This window comes from Haemorhous mexicanus, chromosome 3, assembly GCF_027477595.1.
Source record: "Haemorhous mexicanus isolate bHaeMex1 chromosome 3, bHaeMex1.pri, whole genome shotgun sequence".
Classification (NCBI taxonomy): Eukaryota; Metazoa; Chordata; class Aves; order Passeriformes; family Fringillidae; genus Haemorhous; species Haemorhous mexicanus.
Genome location: NC_082343.1, coordinates 73922533 through 73938768, shown reverse-complemented (window position 1 = coordinate 73938768; position 16236 = coordinate 73922533). Strand labels below are relative to the sequence as shown.

The 16236-nt window shown below is 43.0% G+C and overlaps 1 protein-coding gene across 2 annotated transcripts in view; it reads left to right on the top strand.

The window, feature by feature from the left end:
• Positions 1 to 3489, top strand: part of LIN28B (lin-28 homolog B) — an 85233-nt gene extending 81744 nt beyond the window's left edge. For both annotated transcript variants that reach the window (XM_059843384.1, XM_059843383.1), the window contains exon 4: positions 2466 to 3489. In XM_059843384.1, the coding sequence (XP_059699367.1) occupies positions 2466 to 2835 (370 nt within the window). In that variant the 3' untranslated portion in view covers positions 2836 to 3489. The remainder of the gene's footprint in view (positions 1 to 2465) is intronic.
• The last annotated feature ends 12747 nt before the right edge of the window (positions 3490 to 16236 follow it).

Genomic DNA, 16236 nt, shown 5'->3' with positions numbered 1-16236 from the left:
ACTGTGTCATTATGCATTTATCCCAGGAACAAGTACACTGCTAGAAACCAATGACAAAGATAATAATAAACATCATTCTCTAATATAACCTAACTACAATCAGTACCACATCTGTGAGTCCTTAGATGTATTTATTGGAAGGGAAGAAAGTAAAACACTTAAAAGATTTTTACTTGCTGCTATTGTTTCATTTCTCTAATTGCAAGGCTTATTTCCTTACTACTTTTTTCAGACGGTGTTTAGAAAGCTTGTGGTGGAAACAAAGCTGAATGCCAGTTAGGAAGACTGAATGCTGAACATACTGTCAAGTGAGGGTCACTAATTTGAAAATACCTGCAAAAATTTGGCAAAAAGTAGTCAGAGGGATAATGTTCAATAACTTGAAAATTATTCTTTTTAACCATAGGAGAAAAAAGCTTGATATTTTCATCTTAGGTCCGGATGTTTGAATTTTACAATGTACTTAGTATGTCATTTCCCTTCCTGTGCTAGGGAAATCAATACTAAGTGATAATGGGGCTGGTACATGTTATTTTCTTTGTGATTCAAGGGAAGCTTTGTTAGACTGTGTTTGTCTTCATGGGTTACTCTGTAGTATATGCAGACAGAGTAGTGTAAGCATAGTCTTCAAATTCCACTGAAAAATCACATCAAACTTCAGTGCAGTGGTGACATCAAAATGGAACCTAAAATATGTTATTGCAGTTGTTGTAGAAGTGCAGAGTTCATTGTACTGGGCTTGGTTTCTTACTCATTTTTAGGGAAGATACAACAATAAATCACAATAATTTCTGAAAGGATAATGAAGTTCTGTTCATTAGTTAACGTCTTTAAATTATTGGTCAGTCTTGTAGGACATGATGGCGTGCAGCATGCCAGGAATAACTTGTGCAGTTTTTTTCATTTGTCTGTGCAAATGAAGATATGATTGGTATCTTGTTACTAGTGATGAAGAGAGATGAAGTGGAGGTGCCAGGGATTGTTTCTTGGACTGGAATTACAAATGTTGATATTTGCAGTATTTTTAAAAAATTACACAGGTTTTATCAATAGCATTTCTTTGCAAAGTAAAGCAAATTCAGTAGGTGAGACTCTGGCTATACATAAACTTTGCTTGGATTAAATTTTTTGATATTGTATAAACCAGTAGGGACTACTGAATGCTAGGTGAAAGAGTCAAATGGTGATTTGTTACTTTTCAGGAATCTGAAAATGTAACATATCTTTACGTGGGCTTGATCCAGAGCACGTTGCAGTATTTTGTTCATAGTTATAGTCTTTTTTTTTTTAATCCTTAAGTTGACTCCACAGACCTAAGTATTTGTGAAATAATTGTTTTTAATTAGCTTGTGGTTAAGGAAAAGCAAAAAAAAAAAAAAAAAAATACAGGTTTAGTTCTTTCCAGTAATATTTGATTATTAGAAATGAAATGTCTATGCATTCAGTGCATGTTTTATAAAACAAAGAAACAGAAACCATACAAAAGCAGCCAAAGTCGAAAACTCAGCGGTGCACATAAGGTCACCATGCCAAAGGCGTGTAATTATTTCTTTGTATCGTATGTTAGAATAATGTAATCCAATAACTGGTGTTCCTGGTGTGTGTTACAAAGGATTCAGTAAAGAATTGCTGGAGAGTTCTTCAGGACTCCCCTGGCTAACAAGGTTAAATAGAAGAGGTTTTGTGGGCTTCAGCCATTTCTGGGAAGTGTGGAAGAAGCCGTGTCCGTGCGGCTGGAGGGGCCTCTTGCATCCCGCGGCTCCCGGCAGCGCATCCCACGGAAAGCGGCCCGCGGCCACAGCCACGTGGGCTGGGAGTTCTGAGAGGAAACACACAAACACAGATTCACGACTCTTGCCGGGGCTATACTGAGCTTATTTTGAATCGAACCCCTAAGTGCCATTACAGACCGTGTCCCCACTGGCCTTGGCCCGCCGTGCCTGGGCTGAGCCAGAGGAACCGAGGTGTCGGGCCCTGGGGCAGAGCCGGGTCCTGAGGCAGAGCCGGGCCCTGGGGCAGAGCCATGCTCTGGGACAGTGCCGGGCCCTGGGGCAGAGCCATGCTCTGAGACAGTGCCGGGCCCTGGGGCTGAGCCGGGCCCTGGGGCAGAGCCATGCTCTGGGACAGTGCCGGGCCCTGGGGCAGAGCCGGGCCCTGGGACAGAACTGGAATATGGGACAGAGCCGGTCCTGGCTCGTGGCGGGCACCGCGCCCCTCCTCGGGCTTGCGTTTCCCTGGCTGCGGGCACCGCGTCCCTCGGGCCCTGGTTGCGGGAGCGGCCGAGGCGGAGCATCCCCGCTCGGCGCGGCGCGTCGGGACAGCGGGTGCCGGGGCTCGCAGGGACAGCGGGGCGGCGATGGCTGGAGATCTGGTGCCCTCTAGTGGGGCCGGGCCCGGGCCCGCAAGAAACCTTCCCGCTGGACGCTGCATTGCATAACACCGTCTCTGTCTCTGTTTGGTTTTAGATGCTACAACTGTGGTGGCCTCGACCACCACGCTAAAGAATGTAGTCTACCTCCGCAGCCAAAGAAGTGCCATTACTGTCAGAGCATCATGCACATGGTGGCTAACTGCCCCCATAAAACTGTCTCGCAGCAGCCCACTAGTTCTCAGGGAAGACACGAAGCCGAACCGCAGCCTTCCACTTCTGCCTTCCTGAGAGAAGGGGGAGGAACGCACGGCTTCTCGTCTCCATCGTACTCTCAGGAAGGCAGGTCGGAGATCTCGGAGCGCTCGGGCAGGTCACCACAGGAAGTGTCGTCGAGTAAGTTGTCTGCGTCACCTGAAGAACCAAACAGAAAGGGGCCTTCTGTTCAGAAAAGGAAAAAAACTTAATGCATTTTTCATAATGTTCCGTTTTCTTTACCCTCTTGGGATGTCTACCTCATGCAAGTACAGGGGAAATAATTCATTATCAGTAGCTGACCTGGAATTTTAACTACTGTTGAGGAACTGTGAATGTTTTGTTGTTTGTTTTTTGTTTTTTTTTTTTTTCTTTGATAGACAAATCACTCCAAAAAAATACATTTGAGCAGGGTGCATTATGTTTTACTTTTTGTGTGTATGTGTGAGTGTGCATGTGTGTGTGTGTATGTGTACATATCTATAAATATATATTTTTCCATCAGACCATTTTCCAGATCCCACCAGACATTACTGTGAAGCAAAAGTCACAGTACCCAATGTTCCTGAACCTTTTCCTAAAATCTGTTTCTAAATGTGTTCAGAAAGCAAACAAGAAAACCCAATTTTCTGAAATTTCACTCAGAAACAAACCAAACCTGATAAACTACACAAAGAACTGAGATCAAGACTGTTACATCTCTTGTGAACCAAAGGATACTTTCATATTTTAAAGCTGCCATATGGTACTAAAGATACTAAGACATCCCCCCCGTACCATCAATTTGAATTACTTCCTTTTTCACCTCCACAAGGTATCAAAACCCTCCCCTCCCCATGCCAGTGCAGGGCAGTTTCGTGACTCAAGACAACTCTCATTGCCACCACCCTTTGTTGGTGAGGAGTTTAAAGCTCCAGAAAAGACAATGAATGTGTAGTTTCTGTGATGGTTTCTCAAAACGTTTTGTTAAATTAATATGATTGTAACTGTAATTTAGACGTCTGTTGTGTAGGGGAGAATGTGTAAGTTGTTACCAAACAGACCCTTTTGAGTGGTGTCAGGATGCCATCCTGGTTAGCCATTTGTATACTGTGAACATTTAGGGTACCTTGGTGGCAGTAGTAGCCGCAGCAGCAGCAATTTCTCTTGGTCCCCTGTAGTGTCCCTCAATTTGAAGGGTCTTCCCCCTTATTTCCTGTTGAAATTCCATGGAGAGAACTCCCTAGGGATTTTTATTGTTGTTGTCTGTTTGGGTTTTTAAGAAAACAAAATGCAAAGCTAACGAGATCCTGGGCGGAATAATTTCCTAAGACTAAAGGTTGATGGGCACTTGGGGTTGCTCAGCTGGCCTCCCTGGATGATGATACAGCATGGGTGCAGACCAGCCTGAGTGAAGAGATCTGCAAATTTGCCAGAAGCCCTGGGCATCACCTGCTTCTTGTGAACTGGGGGCTGCAGCTGACCAGCCTTGGTCCAGAGTGCCCTAGGACCACACACTTCTGTGTGAAAGAGGAGGAAGATTGGTGGCCTCAGAGTGAGACTCCCTGCGCTGCAGGCCTTGCTCGGGGTTAATAGAGTTGGAGCCTATCAAAACTTCAAGTCGCTTTCCATTTGTAACTTTTGAATTACCAAGTCATACGTAAGATAACGTACTCTGACAAATCCCATTGTGGATGTAAGTTAATTAGAGAAACCTGTATAATCCTTAACATTGGCAATAAACACAGGCTGTTAAAGCTTGAAAGTGTCGGGTAGGTTTAAGCTCGGATAATCAAACTAAAGAAACAGCCTGCATGAAAGGCTACAGCGAGCCAAAGTCTTACCGTGATAACTCCTCTGCAGCCGATGGTTACAACAGGTATGCAGCTGGCTCAGTGCGTGGCCTTGCCCCTTCCCATTGTCCTGCCAGATGAGACTTTTACTGGTGCTGCTGCTGCTTCAGTGAACAGGTAGTCATCAAACTCCTCAGTGAAGGGCACAATTTCGAGAGAATTATTTTGCGTGAATCCTTGCCAGTGTTTGCAAGAATCTCAAGGTTTGTACTGAAGTTCTCAGTAATGCTAATGCAAAGCTTACCTTTGACGATATTGAATGTGATATATCTATAGAGAACGTCCTTGCCTTACGTAAGGATAGTAAACTTATTTAAATTATGTAGACAAATCAAAGTGGCACTGCTTAACCTTCTAGTCGGTGTAAAAACCAGGTTAAACAGCAAAGATGCAAAACTTAGGTCACTTTGAAAATTTAAACCAAAGTTCCTTATAGAAATAGGCAACTGTGGATTTGAAAACTGGTCATTCCCTGTTTATATGTAAGAAGTTCAGAGCTGAGATAAGGAAATGTTTTCAACATGTGGATTTTTATTGGTGCTGTTTGAAATCACTGTGTGCACCAAAGTCAGACTGAACTACTAAGAGCACATACCAAACCCTATCTTATTGTTGAAAGCTTAAGGTTTTATTTTTATATATTAGAATGTTATCACTGTTACATAACATACTCAGGACAAAGAACTTTGCTCAGGGAATATACCATGTAATGTTTTTTCTTTACAGAATAGTCTACAGACCTGCTTACTCAGAACAAACCAAATAGTCTTAGACCTTTTTATCTCTATATAAGTATTATGTACTGATGTTAGTAACTACCTCTGAGTTGATGTAGACCTACGTTTCTGATAATCAGATCTCAGCATTTTGTATTATAAGTTCCTGTGAAATTATGAAGTGGTATTATGTACTGGTTGCTTATGTGAGCATTTGTGTTTTTATATTCACAGGGTCTGAGTTTTCAGAGATGCTGGGCAACCACAGCTCCCACTGACTTCCAGTCGGAGTTACTGGTGCTTGGCTTTTCTAGGAGGGGAGGGATGGGGGATGGGGGTGGAGGGGGAAGAACAAAAACACAAAAGCATCAAGCCCACTTTGTTTACATAGGTGACAATAAAATTATTATTCTGTTTACAGCAAAAGGCTACCTCATATCTACTGCATGAACACACCTTTGTGCTGCTGTGGCCTTAAAGGTGGCTGTTGATCTATGGTACATACTTTTTATCTGTACTACATATGTGACTATTAGTTCACCACTGCAGACGTTATGGTAAATACTTGTTTAAAATGAAGCATCCATTTGAAATTGAGACCTTTCCAAACATTTCTTAGAAAGTTTTTATTTTTTTGTTCAAAGGATTATGGGCACTGTTCACGGGAATAAATACAGCTCCAGAAAAGACAAAAACGTACATGCCTAAGTTAAACATATAGCAGCATAAGCTGCTGCAGGTAACTACTTAGCACTGGGCTGCAATATGAAAAAAAAAAATCTAGTTACACTCCTTCAATGGGCTGCTCCAAATAAGTAAAGAACCTTTTAAAGGAGGAGGCACAGACTGAGTTTGGGATTCTTCCTTCATGCCTTGGGACAAAATTAATATTCGGCAGCATTCGCTCAGGCTAGATTTCCCCCTATTCACCAGTCTGTCCTTGCCAGAGCGCTCCACAATAAAACTCGTTTGAGTAGAAATAGTTCAAATATCTGCTCAGACAGATGTATTTTTCTCCTAACAATAGTGGAGATAAGGTTAAACCTGAAGAAAGAATCTCCCTCCCTCCCCTTCCCCCATCCCAAAATGCTCAATGTGATTTAATTGTAAGGGACATTGTGAGATATTTTTTACTCTTCCCCAAGGAGAGGTCACTATATTTAATTACACGCTACAAAAGATAGGCCATGAGGAAGACTTGTATTTGGAGGAAGAGCCAAATAACTTTTTGCTGCAGTTAATGGTAGATCTGGCATTGTAATACCATTTGCAATATTTTGCCTTTAGCCAGCTTTCAAGGAGTGCCAAACACCACATTTGGATCCTACCTCTTCCCATTGCAGGCCACCTTTTTCAGCCATTTTATTCTGCACCAGTGTTATCATGGAGTTCCTGCTTGGTTCCTGCTAACTTAGTTTTGATAATAGAACCCCATTTAAAAAAAAAAGTGCTTATAGATCTTGTACCATTCTTTGTAAGAAGAATTATAAAAGAACATGGGAAATCGCATGGAGTCTTTAATTTAATTAATTTATCTGTAAGAAATGTTTATCATAAAAAATATATATGTATTCCCCTGTGCTAGATATAAAAGTAATTGGGAAGATGTGTACATGTGCAGGTGCACTGATTTTAATTTCCTAGAAGTCTTAATGAGATTTGAGTATTGTTTTAGAAACAAGCAGAGCCTTGTTAAATGCATCGATCTTATTTTGCTTAGTTTTATCAACAGCCTCTTTAAGATCCAGTGGTTTTGTTACCCCTGTTACAACTGTTGACTGATAACAAGAGGTTGATCTATGAACACACACTTCTTTTTTTTTTTTTGTATTAACCAGGGCTGTGTATCAGCAGCTGTGGCAGTATTTTTCTGAGAATGTTGAAAAGTAGCAAGGTATTTGCTACCATTGTCATTGAACCAAATGTATTAATATCTTTACAAAGAACAATGGTTTTGACTACCTCTTGGATTACTAAAGTTAAGCAACAACTGTCTGACAGACATCACCAGACTGGCTTTAACTAGTATGTGTTGCTTGTGATAATAATAACAATAACCATACTAGAGACCAAAGTGAACACTGATTTCTATATGTCTTTAATACTGTGTCTTATCTAGTGTTTTTAAATTATCTTCTGTAGTATAGATTACCTCATTGTCCATTTTGACTTGTATGTTGTTTACAAGGTGAAATAAAAGAAAAATCACTTGAATTTTATGTTGTAATAAAAAAGCCTTGAGTTGAAGTTTTGAAGGTCATTTCACCTGTTTACTGTCTTGAGGGACTAAAGCACTGATTGCCTTTCTACATATCATGTATTTTATATTCTCATTTCATGCCTAATGTCTTTTTTTTCCTGTCAGTCATGGATATTGTGAGGTTGAAAAGAATTACTTGATTAAAAATAAAACATATAACATTGGCATTTATAGTGAGCCTTTTAGACTTGTTTTATTTGCATGGTAAAAACATACTGCATGTCACTGGGTAGTTTTCTTTTGCACCTATGCTTACATAGTTTTGGGATATTACCTTCAGAAAAAATAATTTTAGTTTTCTAAGTCATTGTTGGGGGGAAGGAGGGAGAAATTATTAATTCATACCTGAACTGCTGCAGAAATTGTACCCCAAAACCTATTCAGCTATTGAAATTAAACTCCAGGATTATAGCTTTTGGTACTTACTCTCTGTGAGAATACACTGGACATTAAAGCTATCAGACATTTAGACATTTAGGTTATTATCTCGCCTGAAAAGCTTTTGGTATTTAAGCCTCATCCCATCTTTATTACTACTTCCATAATCTGTAAGCCTGTATATATCTATTTCATGGTAATTTAAACGGAATTGCAGAGAGGTTTCTTTTTAGAAAGGAAAGTGCTGTCATTTTTCATTACCTGGAAATTCCTTCTTTAGATTACATAAAATGTTATTAGTGACTTGGATAGCATTAGCTCATCATTCTGTATTAAAATATTTGAGGACGTGTATATGCCAGCTCCAGTGCCTCTGTTTTAACACACGGCTCTGCATGCACTGATTAATGGCAAAATTTAACAACCTCTGCTAATACAAGGACAATTTTTTTTTTCTAATTGTACAAACACCTGCATGAAAGGGTGACTATCTACTACTCTTCTTGTCACAGAAAACTTCCACTTGCTTCCCCTTACCCCTCTAATACATGTCCTCAAAAAAGAGTGAGCTATGAAGATGTGTCCCAATCACATGTCCAGTCACATCCAGTCACTCCCAACTTGTAGCCAAATGGTTTCATCACTCTCCTGAAATGAGGACTTGCAATCCCTTTGGCTAAGATCCCGCACGTGTCCCACTGCTGATGTCAGTCATGAGGAGTGAGGCTTTCTGTGAAACATCTAATGAGTGCTCTCTGAAGAGCATGCTTCACACCAGGGGCTTACATGTGCTCCTAGCCAGCCTTACCCCAGTGTCTCAGGGAGTGGGAGGGGACACCGTGGGTATGCCACCACCTAACTCCTGGAACACCCTACAAGGTGACACAGGCAGGAGGAACACCACCTCAGGGAGCACTGAGCAGCTCTGGCCATGCACAGATGTGGGAAACTCTTGGAACAAGTGAAATGAAGAAACTTCCTCTCCAGCAGTGTCTAATGTTGACTGAGACCGTAGCACCTGGAAGAAGAGCAGCACCTAATTCTCCTCACCTCATCTCCCAAACGAGCAGCCCTCCTTCCCAGAGCCAGCATCTTTATCCTTTCAGCAGCTCCCCCAGGGCAGTTTAGAGCTATTCTCTTCATGTTACAGACAGGAAGCCTTGTCTTGTGCATTATGCAAAGGCAGATCATCAGCAGTACCTAAATCCACTGCTGCAAGCCAAGCCCCCCCTTCCTAACCTTGCAGAGAAGCGATCACTGCCACACAGCATTAACAACGACATTGCTCTGTGCCAACAAGAATAAATCTTTGGGTTGAAACTTCTAATTTAGTCAATAGAGTAGCATCAAAATCACAGAAGCCTTTGAAATATCAATAAAAGTAGCATGTTTATTTTCTTCCCTGTTCAATGGGTCCTGGGACACGCGCTTCCAAGTTATCTCCAGCCCAAGTGCCAAAACAAATGTAGCCATTTTTGAAAGAATTGCATTTTTCTTGCAATCTGTTGGGAGCAAGAGCTCCCACAAGCTATTACATTTACACAAGCCATTCATTTAAAAACTACTACTAATTTATGGCAGACCCAGCATACCTATCTCCTTCCCTCAACACCAGTCAACTTTTCCCCAATACCAAAAATACCCCAGATGCAAGTAATTTCACATACTTTCAAGTTGTTTACATAATTAGCCCTCACACTTCCTGTATACTTGCACTGGAAGACACTCTTTGGTAGACAGGAGGGAATTCATTCTGTGGATAAATATGTGTCATGAATTCTCCTGATATAATTCAGGTGATGTCCTGATTAATTAATGTAAACACCATTTTGGCAAAGTGCTCTGCTGTTTTCAGTGTTGTCTGCTGCCTGCAATGTTGTTGACCTCTAGGATGAGCAGTCCCCTCAAGAGCATGTTTCTCTGCACCAGTTATTATTTTTTGCAGTCATTGGCCACTGCATGATTGCTGAGTAGCTGCCATCGAGCCTCAGGCACCTTTTCAGGCTGCTGATGCTCAGTTAACATGCAGCTGGTCGATTTTTGTTTGCTGGCTGTTCAATATTTGGCCCCAGGCATTACTTGCTGCACAGCTCTTAGCCTAGATATTCAGGGTTGGAGCAGCCAAACAGCTCCTAAACCAACAAAGATGGACTGGTGGTGTTTCTAATGTTCTCCAGCCAGGAGAAGGCAAACTAGGCATAAAGAATGACAAGACCTGAGCTTAGGTATCCATCCAGGTTTGGATGCCTACAACCCATTTACCTCCAAATAATCCAGGATTCCAGGCCAGGAAGTACCAGTTGTTTATCTAGTTTGACCTGCTGGACCTCCCAGGCTATTAAATTCAAGGCAGTTACTAGGGCAGTAACTTGAATTTCAGCACTTGGCTTTAACTGAAGCCATGTTTGCTTGGGTGCTTTAACCATATTTTCTAATAGGGCTTCACATCAGGCCTGAATGCTTTTGAGAAAAAAAAAAAGAGATGCTCTGCTCCATGACAGCTTGTTTTAATCACCTGCTGCTAACAAGTGGTGCCTCATTTTCCAGTTCCACTGGCTTCAACTTCCAGCTCTTTGTCCACTGTAGTGAAAAGTCCTATGTGCACCAATAAGGAAATTCAAACCTCTTTCTTTAGTTTTTAAATTAAAGACAAGACCCAGTATTTTTTTGTTTTTAATGTAGAATTGCTTCCTCCTTTATCATGATTTTGAGAAACCTGCTGCTTTCCTCATTCATGAGGCAAGATATGCTGGGATAGCATATCAGCTCTGGCTTTAAAATCAGCCTTATGGAGCTGCCAGTGTTGGTCTTCAGTGTCCTAGAAAACTGGTTCTTTTGTCTTCTTTCCCTTTTAGAAATGTGCTGGATTATCATGTGCTGGGTTCTTTAAAGCAATTAGCTAAAACTGCCCTACCAAAACCAAATCAAACATAATAATAATGAAAAAACAACGAACAACCAAACCCACTTCAGTTGGAGCATCCAAAATATTTGAGGCAATCAGACTAATCAGACATTTTGGGAAATACTGGCTGGAAGTTACTAGAATAATGTGTAATAAGTTAAATTTGGAACTATTTGAGGAGTTGCCTATGAAAGAAAGCAGCAATGCCGTTTCTCCCCCAAGGCAGCACAGCAAGGGTGGGGGCTTGAAGCGCAGCAAGTTCCTTTCCATTCAGCCTCTGTTTCTTTCATCTCTCCTTGACCTACACTGACAGCTGTGACAAAAAGTCACAGTCAAGCCTGCTGAACCGTAACTTCTCTGGAGTTTCAAGCCTGAGAGTTTCTGAAAAGCAGCTGTCTTGCACAAAGCTGCGCAGAGAGGAGCAGAGGCTGCCCCCACAGAGACCCTCTGCTTGGCTGCTGCGGTGTGGGAGGGTGAAGGGGACAGGCACAAGCATGACGCCAGCAGTCCCTGAGCCCTAAGATCTGTTTGTCTGTCAGCAAAAGCCAAGGGGAATTAAAGCAAAAGAACTGCAGGAACAGACATATGGTTTCAGCACCAGGTGATTAAAAAAAAAAAAAAAAAAAAAAAGAAAAAAAAGAAAGAAAAGAAAGGGGAAAAAAGAGGGCAAGGTTTGCTAGCCACTCTGACCAAAGAATCTGGAAAAAATAGGATTAGTGGCAGCTCCTGGAGTTTAGAGACAGCGAATCAGGGGGCTTCAAAGAGCAGCAATAGGCTCAGGTGCCCTTCCATCTGTTTCAGTAATGCTCCATTTTCAGACCAGGGGTTGGGGTTGTTTCTCCTGATGACTCATGAAGAAGTGATGGCCCTGAATTGACCTGAATACTAAAAGCTACAGCCTTGTTCCTCTGCCCATCTTGGGTTTGCTGACAAGGTTTAGGGGTGTGGGGGCAGGGGCAGCTGTGCCCCTCCAGCCTATGCAAGTCCATGGGGCAGCAGGTGGATGCCCAGAGGGATGCTGTGACCCCATGAGAAGCCCTCACTGGAGCAGGCGTCTGGCAGGATCTGTAGCCCCATGAAGGACCCACACTGGACCACTGTGTTCCTGAAGGTCTGCATCCCGTGGAAGGGACCCACACTGGAGTAGTTCATGAACAACTGCAGCCCATGGGAAGGACTCACTTCACTGGAGAAGTTTATGAAGGACTGTCTTCCATGAGAGGGACAGCACTCTGGAGCAGAGGAAGAATGTGAGGACTCCTCTCCCTGAGGAGAAAGGAGGAGCAGAGACAAGCTGTGATGAGCCTACCATAATCCACCATGTCCGTTCCCCTGCCCTGCTGGCAGGAAAGAGAGAGGTTTTGGGAGTAAAACTAAGCCCAGAAAGAAGGGTTGGGGGGAAGAAGTGGGGAAGTTGTTTTTAGATTTTGTTTCTCATTACCCTACTCTGATTTGATTGGTAATAAATTATGCAAATTTCCCCAAGTCAAGTGTGTTTTCCCCATGACAGTGACTGGAGGTTGATCTCTCCCTGTCCTTATCTCGACCTGAATGAATCTTTTCTTACATTTTCCCTCCCCTGTCCAGCTGAAGAAGGAGTAATAGAGCAGCTTTGTTGGGCATCTGGTGTCTAGCTGGGTCAGCACACCACACTGCCCAAAGTCAAGAGAGGCTGAGAGTATTTCACCTAGAGCCAGTACTAGTGAGAAACAGCCACCTCTGCAGAACACCCTCTGGGTGCTGTGCTCTGCTGAACAGTCACCACAGTCCTGCCATGAACCACAAAGAGGAAGGTAAAATCTTGTTCCTAGAAACCTCACATAGCTTCCTAGAAACTGCAAGGGAGGGGCTGAAGTTCCAGCTGTTTCACCAGAGAGCATCATCTCTACAGGTAGTGGAGTTTTGTCTGCTCATGATTTCCCTTCAGCTTGACAAAATGGCAAAGGTAGGCCTGGGGTTCTTCATAATTTTTCTACAAGATGAACATTTTCTGAGCGCTCTGGCAGCTGGTAGGTTTTTGGGACTGGGAATGACAATATGCTGATCTATTTCTGAGGCTTAAAACAGGTATTTTTCTCTACAAACAAGACATTTTTCAAATCAACAGCACTGACAGTGTTTTCCACAGCAGGGATTAGGACTGATTTTCAGGTGATTTTTTTCAGAGAAAACAGCCCACCTGCCTCTTTTTACATGGATTTGAAGCACTGCAGCAAGACATAGACACCACAGGAGCACGGAAGGTAATGGAAGAAAATGCACCAACCAGCACCGATCTTGAGCCCCTTAGCAGCACAAGGTATTTATTAGCTTGCAGCTAAGAGCTACAAGCAGTTACCAGAAAAACCTTGTCACCCTTGTGAGTCACACAGGGACATGCTATACTCACTCAAAATCAAAACAAAATCATCCATTTCCTGGAACACTACCAGCACAAAGCCTAAGTGAAGTGACAGGATACAAGAAGAAAGGGCTGGTAGAAGAATAAAGAAGGTCAAGAGTCTCTTTCAATTGGTTTCCTCTCGCTGCAGAGAGACTCTGGCAGGTCCCAAGAGCCACAGGGGCTCCTGGGGTCACCCGGAGCCCCCAGCTGAGCTTCCCAGGCCCGTGCCGGCAGTGCCAGGGTCCAGCCGCACTCATCACCCGGTGCCTCTTGAGTGTCCATCTAACCTATTGCTTCTGAGCCTGGCTTTGTCCCCACTGAGTCAAAGGGGGAAGGATTTGGGTCACTGTGAGCTTTTGTTGGAAAGGTTCCCTAAATTAGCTCCTCTGTTTGAGATAAAAGAAGAAAGGGGTCCATCTTTATTTTCCCCATTCACCCACTGTAATTACTCCATCTCATCCCTGTCTGCTATTCACTGGCTCTCAGCAAGGCCTTGGCAGCCAGGTCACAGGTCAGCAGGGAGGACAAGCCCCTGCTTCCCTGAAAAGGATTGAAATGTTTTAAGTGCAGCTTCAGCAGCTTCCAGAATGTGCCAATACCTTCTGAAAAAGCGGGCTTGGTGAACCACACCTGCAGTGACATGGTGAGGAGACCACAGGTCTGGAAATCCCTGCTCCTGCACTTCATTCTCTGCTCATCACTTGGTTTGCTCAGGTTCTCAGGAAAACAGTTAATAAACCCTGAGTCTCCTTATTGTGCACTGTTTTATTTCTCCAAATTACACGGCAAGGTACTTGCCTTGTGAAGTTTCAGATCTGCTCAGCTGCCTTGTTTGTATCTTTAATTCAATGTGTAATTTTGCTGTTGCTGGTAGAGGGGCTGTTAGACAGCTCTGTACATGTCAAGTACTAGCTCTAATATGAAATGTGCAGGTAAGATCTCCCAGGCCTTAGAGAAAAAGTGCAATTGCCCTCTGACTGTTTGTTTGTTTGTTTGAAAAGATAGACATCAAAACAACATAAAACAAAAACTGGGGGAATTTGCTCTGTTCTGGCATCAGTGCCAAGGATCCAGCTGGAGCCGCTTCTCTACTTGAAGGTACCACACGCGATAAGGTGACAGCTTCTGGTACAAGCAATAAATGCAAAAAACCGCAGCTGTGGGGGTGGGCTGAAAGAAGAAAATGTCTCTCTTTTAGCAGTTTCCCTTTAAAGGGAAGGCTGGCTCAAAGGGATTAACAAACAGTTGTTCTCCAAGTCCAAAGGAGAGGGAAAAGACCCCAAAACACTAAACCTAGTTTCCTTTAACAACACTTTTAAACAGGTCAGGTGTAGGTGAGCACTGAACACCCACCTCTCTGACCTTACAAGAGGGCAACCCTGGGTTGGGTTAGACAAAACCAGCAGAAGGGGTTTTATCTTTCCCTGTCCCATTGTGAAGGGGTAGGGGCCTTCAGGGAAGAGAAGAGCTAGCTGGAATCTTCAATGCCTTAGGACTGCCACAGCAGCAGCTGCAAAAAAGAATCTGCTGCCTCCCTGCTCTACTGCACAGTGTACAAATCCTAATGAGGCAGGTTTTGATGAGAAATATCCCATTTACCTAGCCATGAGGGTAGCATTCACTCTACAAGAGCCATACTGCAGATGCCAAAATTTCTCTAATGACTGCTCAGCAGATGCTATCATTTTCTTTTCACAGTAAAGCCCAGAGCTGGACTTGGATATTAGTGCATTACAACTGATGTACATATCAGACATTTGGTCAACAGAGCTGGTAAGCAGTACAAAAGGAGGGTAAGAAAGCATATAAGAGGCTTTGATTTTCCTAACTGAAGTGCTTGGAAGTGCCAAATAACTGTGGAAATCCTACCAAAACATTTCTCCCTTTGGAAAAGAAGAATAATTTTTTCCTCACTGCAGGAGCCATTAAAATATTTCCCATAATATTTATATACAGCATCCCCCCTTTCATTCAGATTTACTCACTGGGGATTTCCATTAATTTCAGCAGTCAGCACTTATAAATGCACTGTATAGCATGATAAATATGGTGCTGGACAAGAGCAGAACTCAGATCAGCTGCCTCAAGACACAGACGGCAGAGTGATCATTCTTTCCATTACACAATTATGCTAGTGCACAATTGATTTTTTTCTCTCTGTCTTTCCTCAGTAGGCTCTACTGCACCTATCTCAGAGAGGCAGAGAAAGCATCTCCAAGAGGAAGACAAGAATCACAATAGGAACATGTGTCTGGGAAAGTTGTGCAGGGGCAGCTCACAGATCTGCCATGTATCAGCACAATTCTATTCACCTTAGTAGTTTCCCCCAAGAGTCTGTGGTCACAACTATACTTAAGCACCCCAGCCTAGAGCAGTGTTGCCTCCATTGCTTACTTTGGCAGCAGAAGACATACTCTAAGCTCATCTGGCTCATCCCCAGGCCTGAAGCTTGCATACACTACCACAGCCTCTGTCAAATCCCTGTCTTTCCAATTAAGTGTTTTTTTGTGGTTTTTTTTTCCTTTTGGCTTCCCCACTGATATTGATAGCATTTGCAAAAAGCACAGGAAGTTTCTCCCCAGCAGAGGCTGCTGTTTGTCTGCATTCTTGTCTTCCAACACAAGCAATTTTTAAGATTTCTCCCCTGATAAGCGAAACAGCACAAATCACAGGGTGCTCTAGCACACAGCTAATTTCTGTTACCCCGACCGACAGTCAATCAGAGCTCATCTGCATTCGTGCCATCGGGCTGCGCTGGAAGAAACACTCGTGCTGGCTGAGTGCACTCCAGAAGCAGTTCAGGGACAGGCTTGGCCACAATACAGCCTCCCAACTTCACCTTCCCTGACCCTGATGAGGTAGCTGCAGCAGAGAAAAGGTAGCAATCCAGTTCTATTTGCTCCTTCAATTTTTAAGGCAACTTCAGAAAGCAATTAGTTTTCTGAGAGGTTTGTGATGAATGGAGATACAATTTAAAAGCAGGCTCCATCCATTAAGATAGTCAATGTAAAAAGAAGCTGATTTGAGCTGAATGCAATGAAAACAACTTGTGGACAAACTCCACTCTAACACAGCTGGATTAGCTCCAACTGCCTGATTTAAATGAATGTCACAGAAAAATTCTGTGGTAATAAGTCAC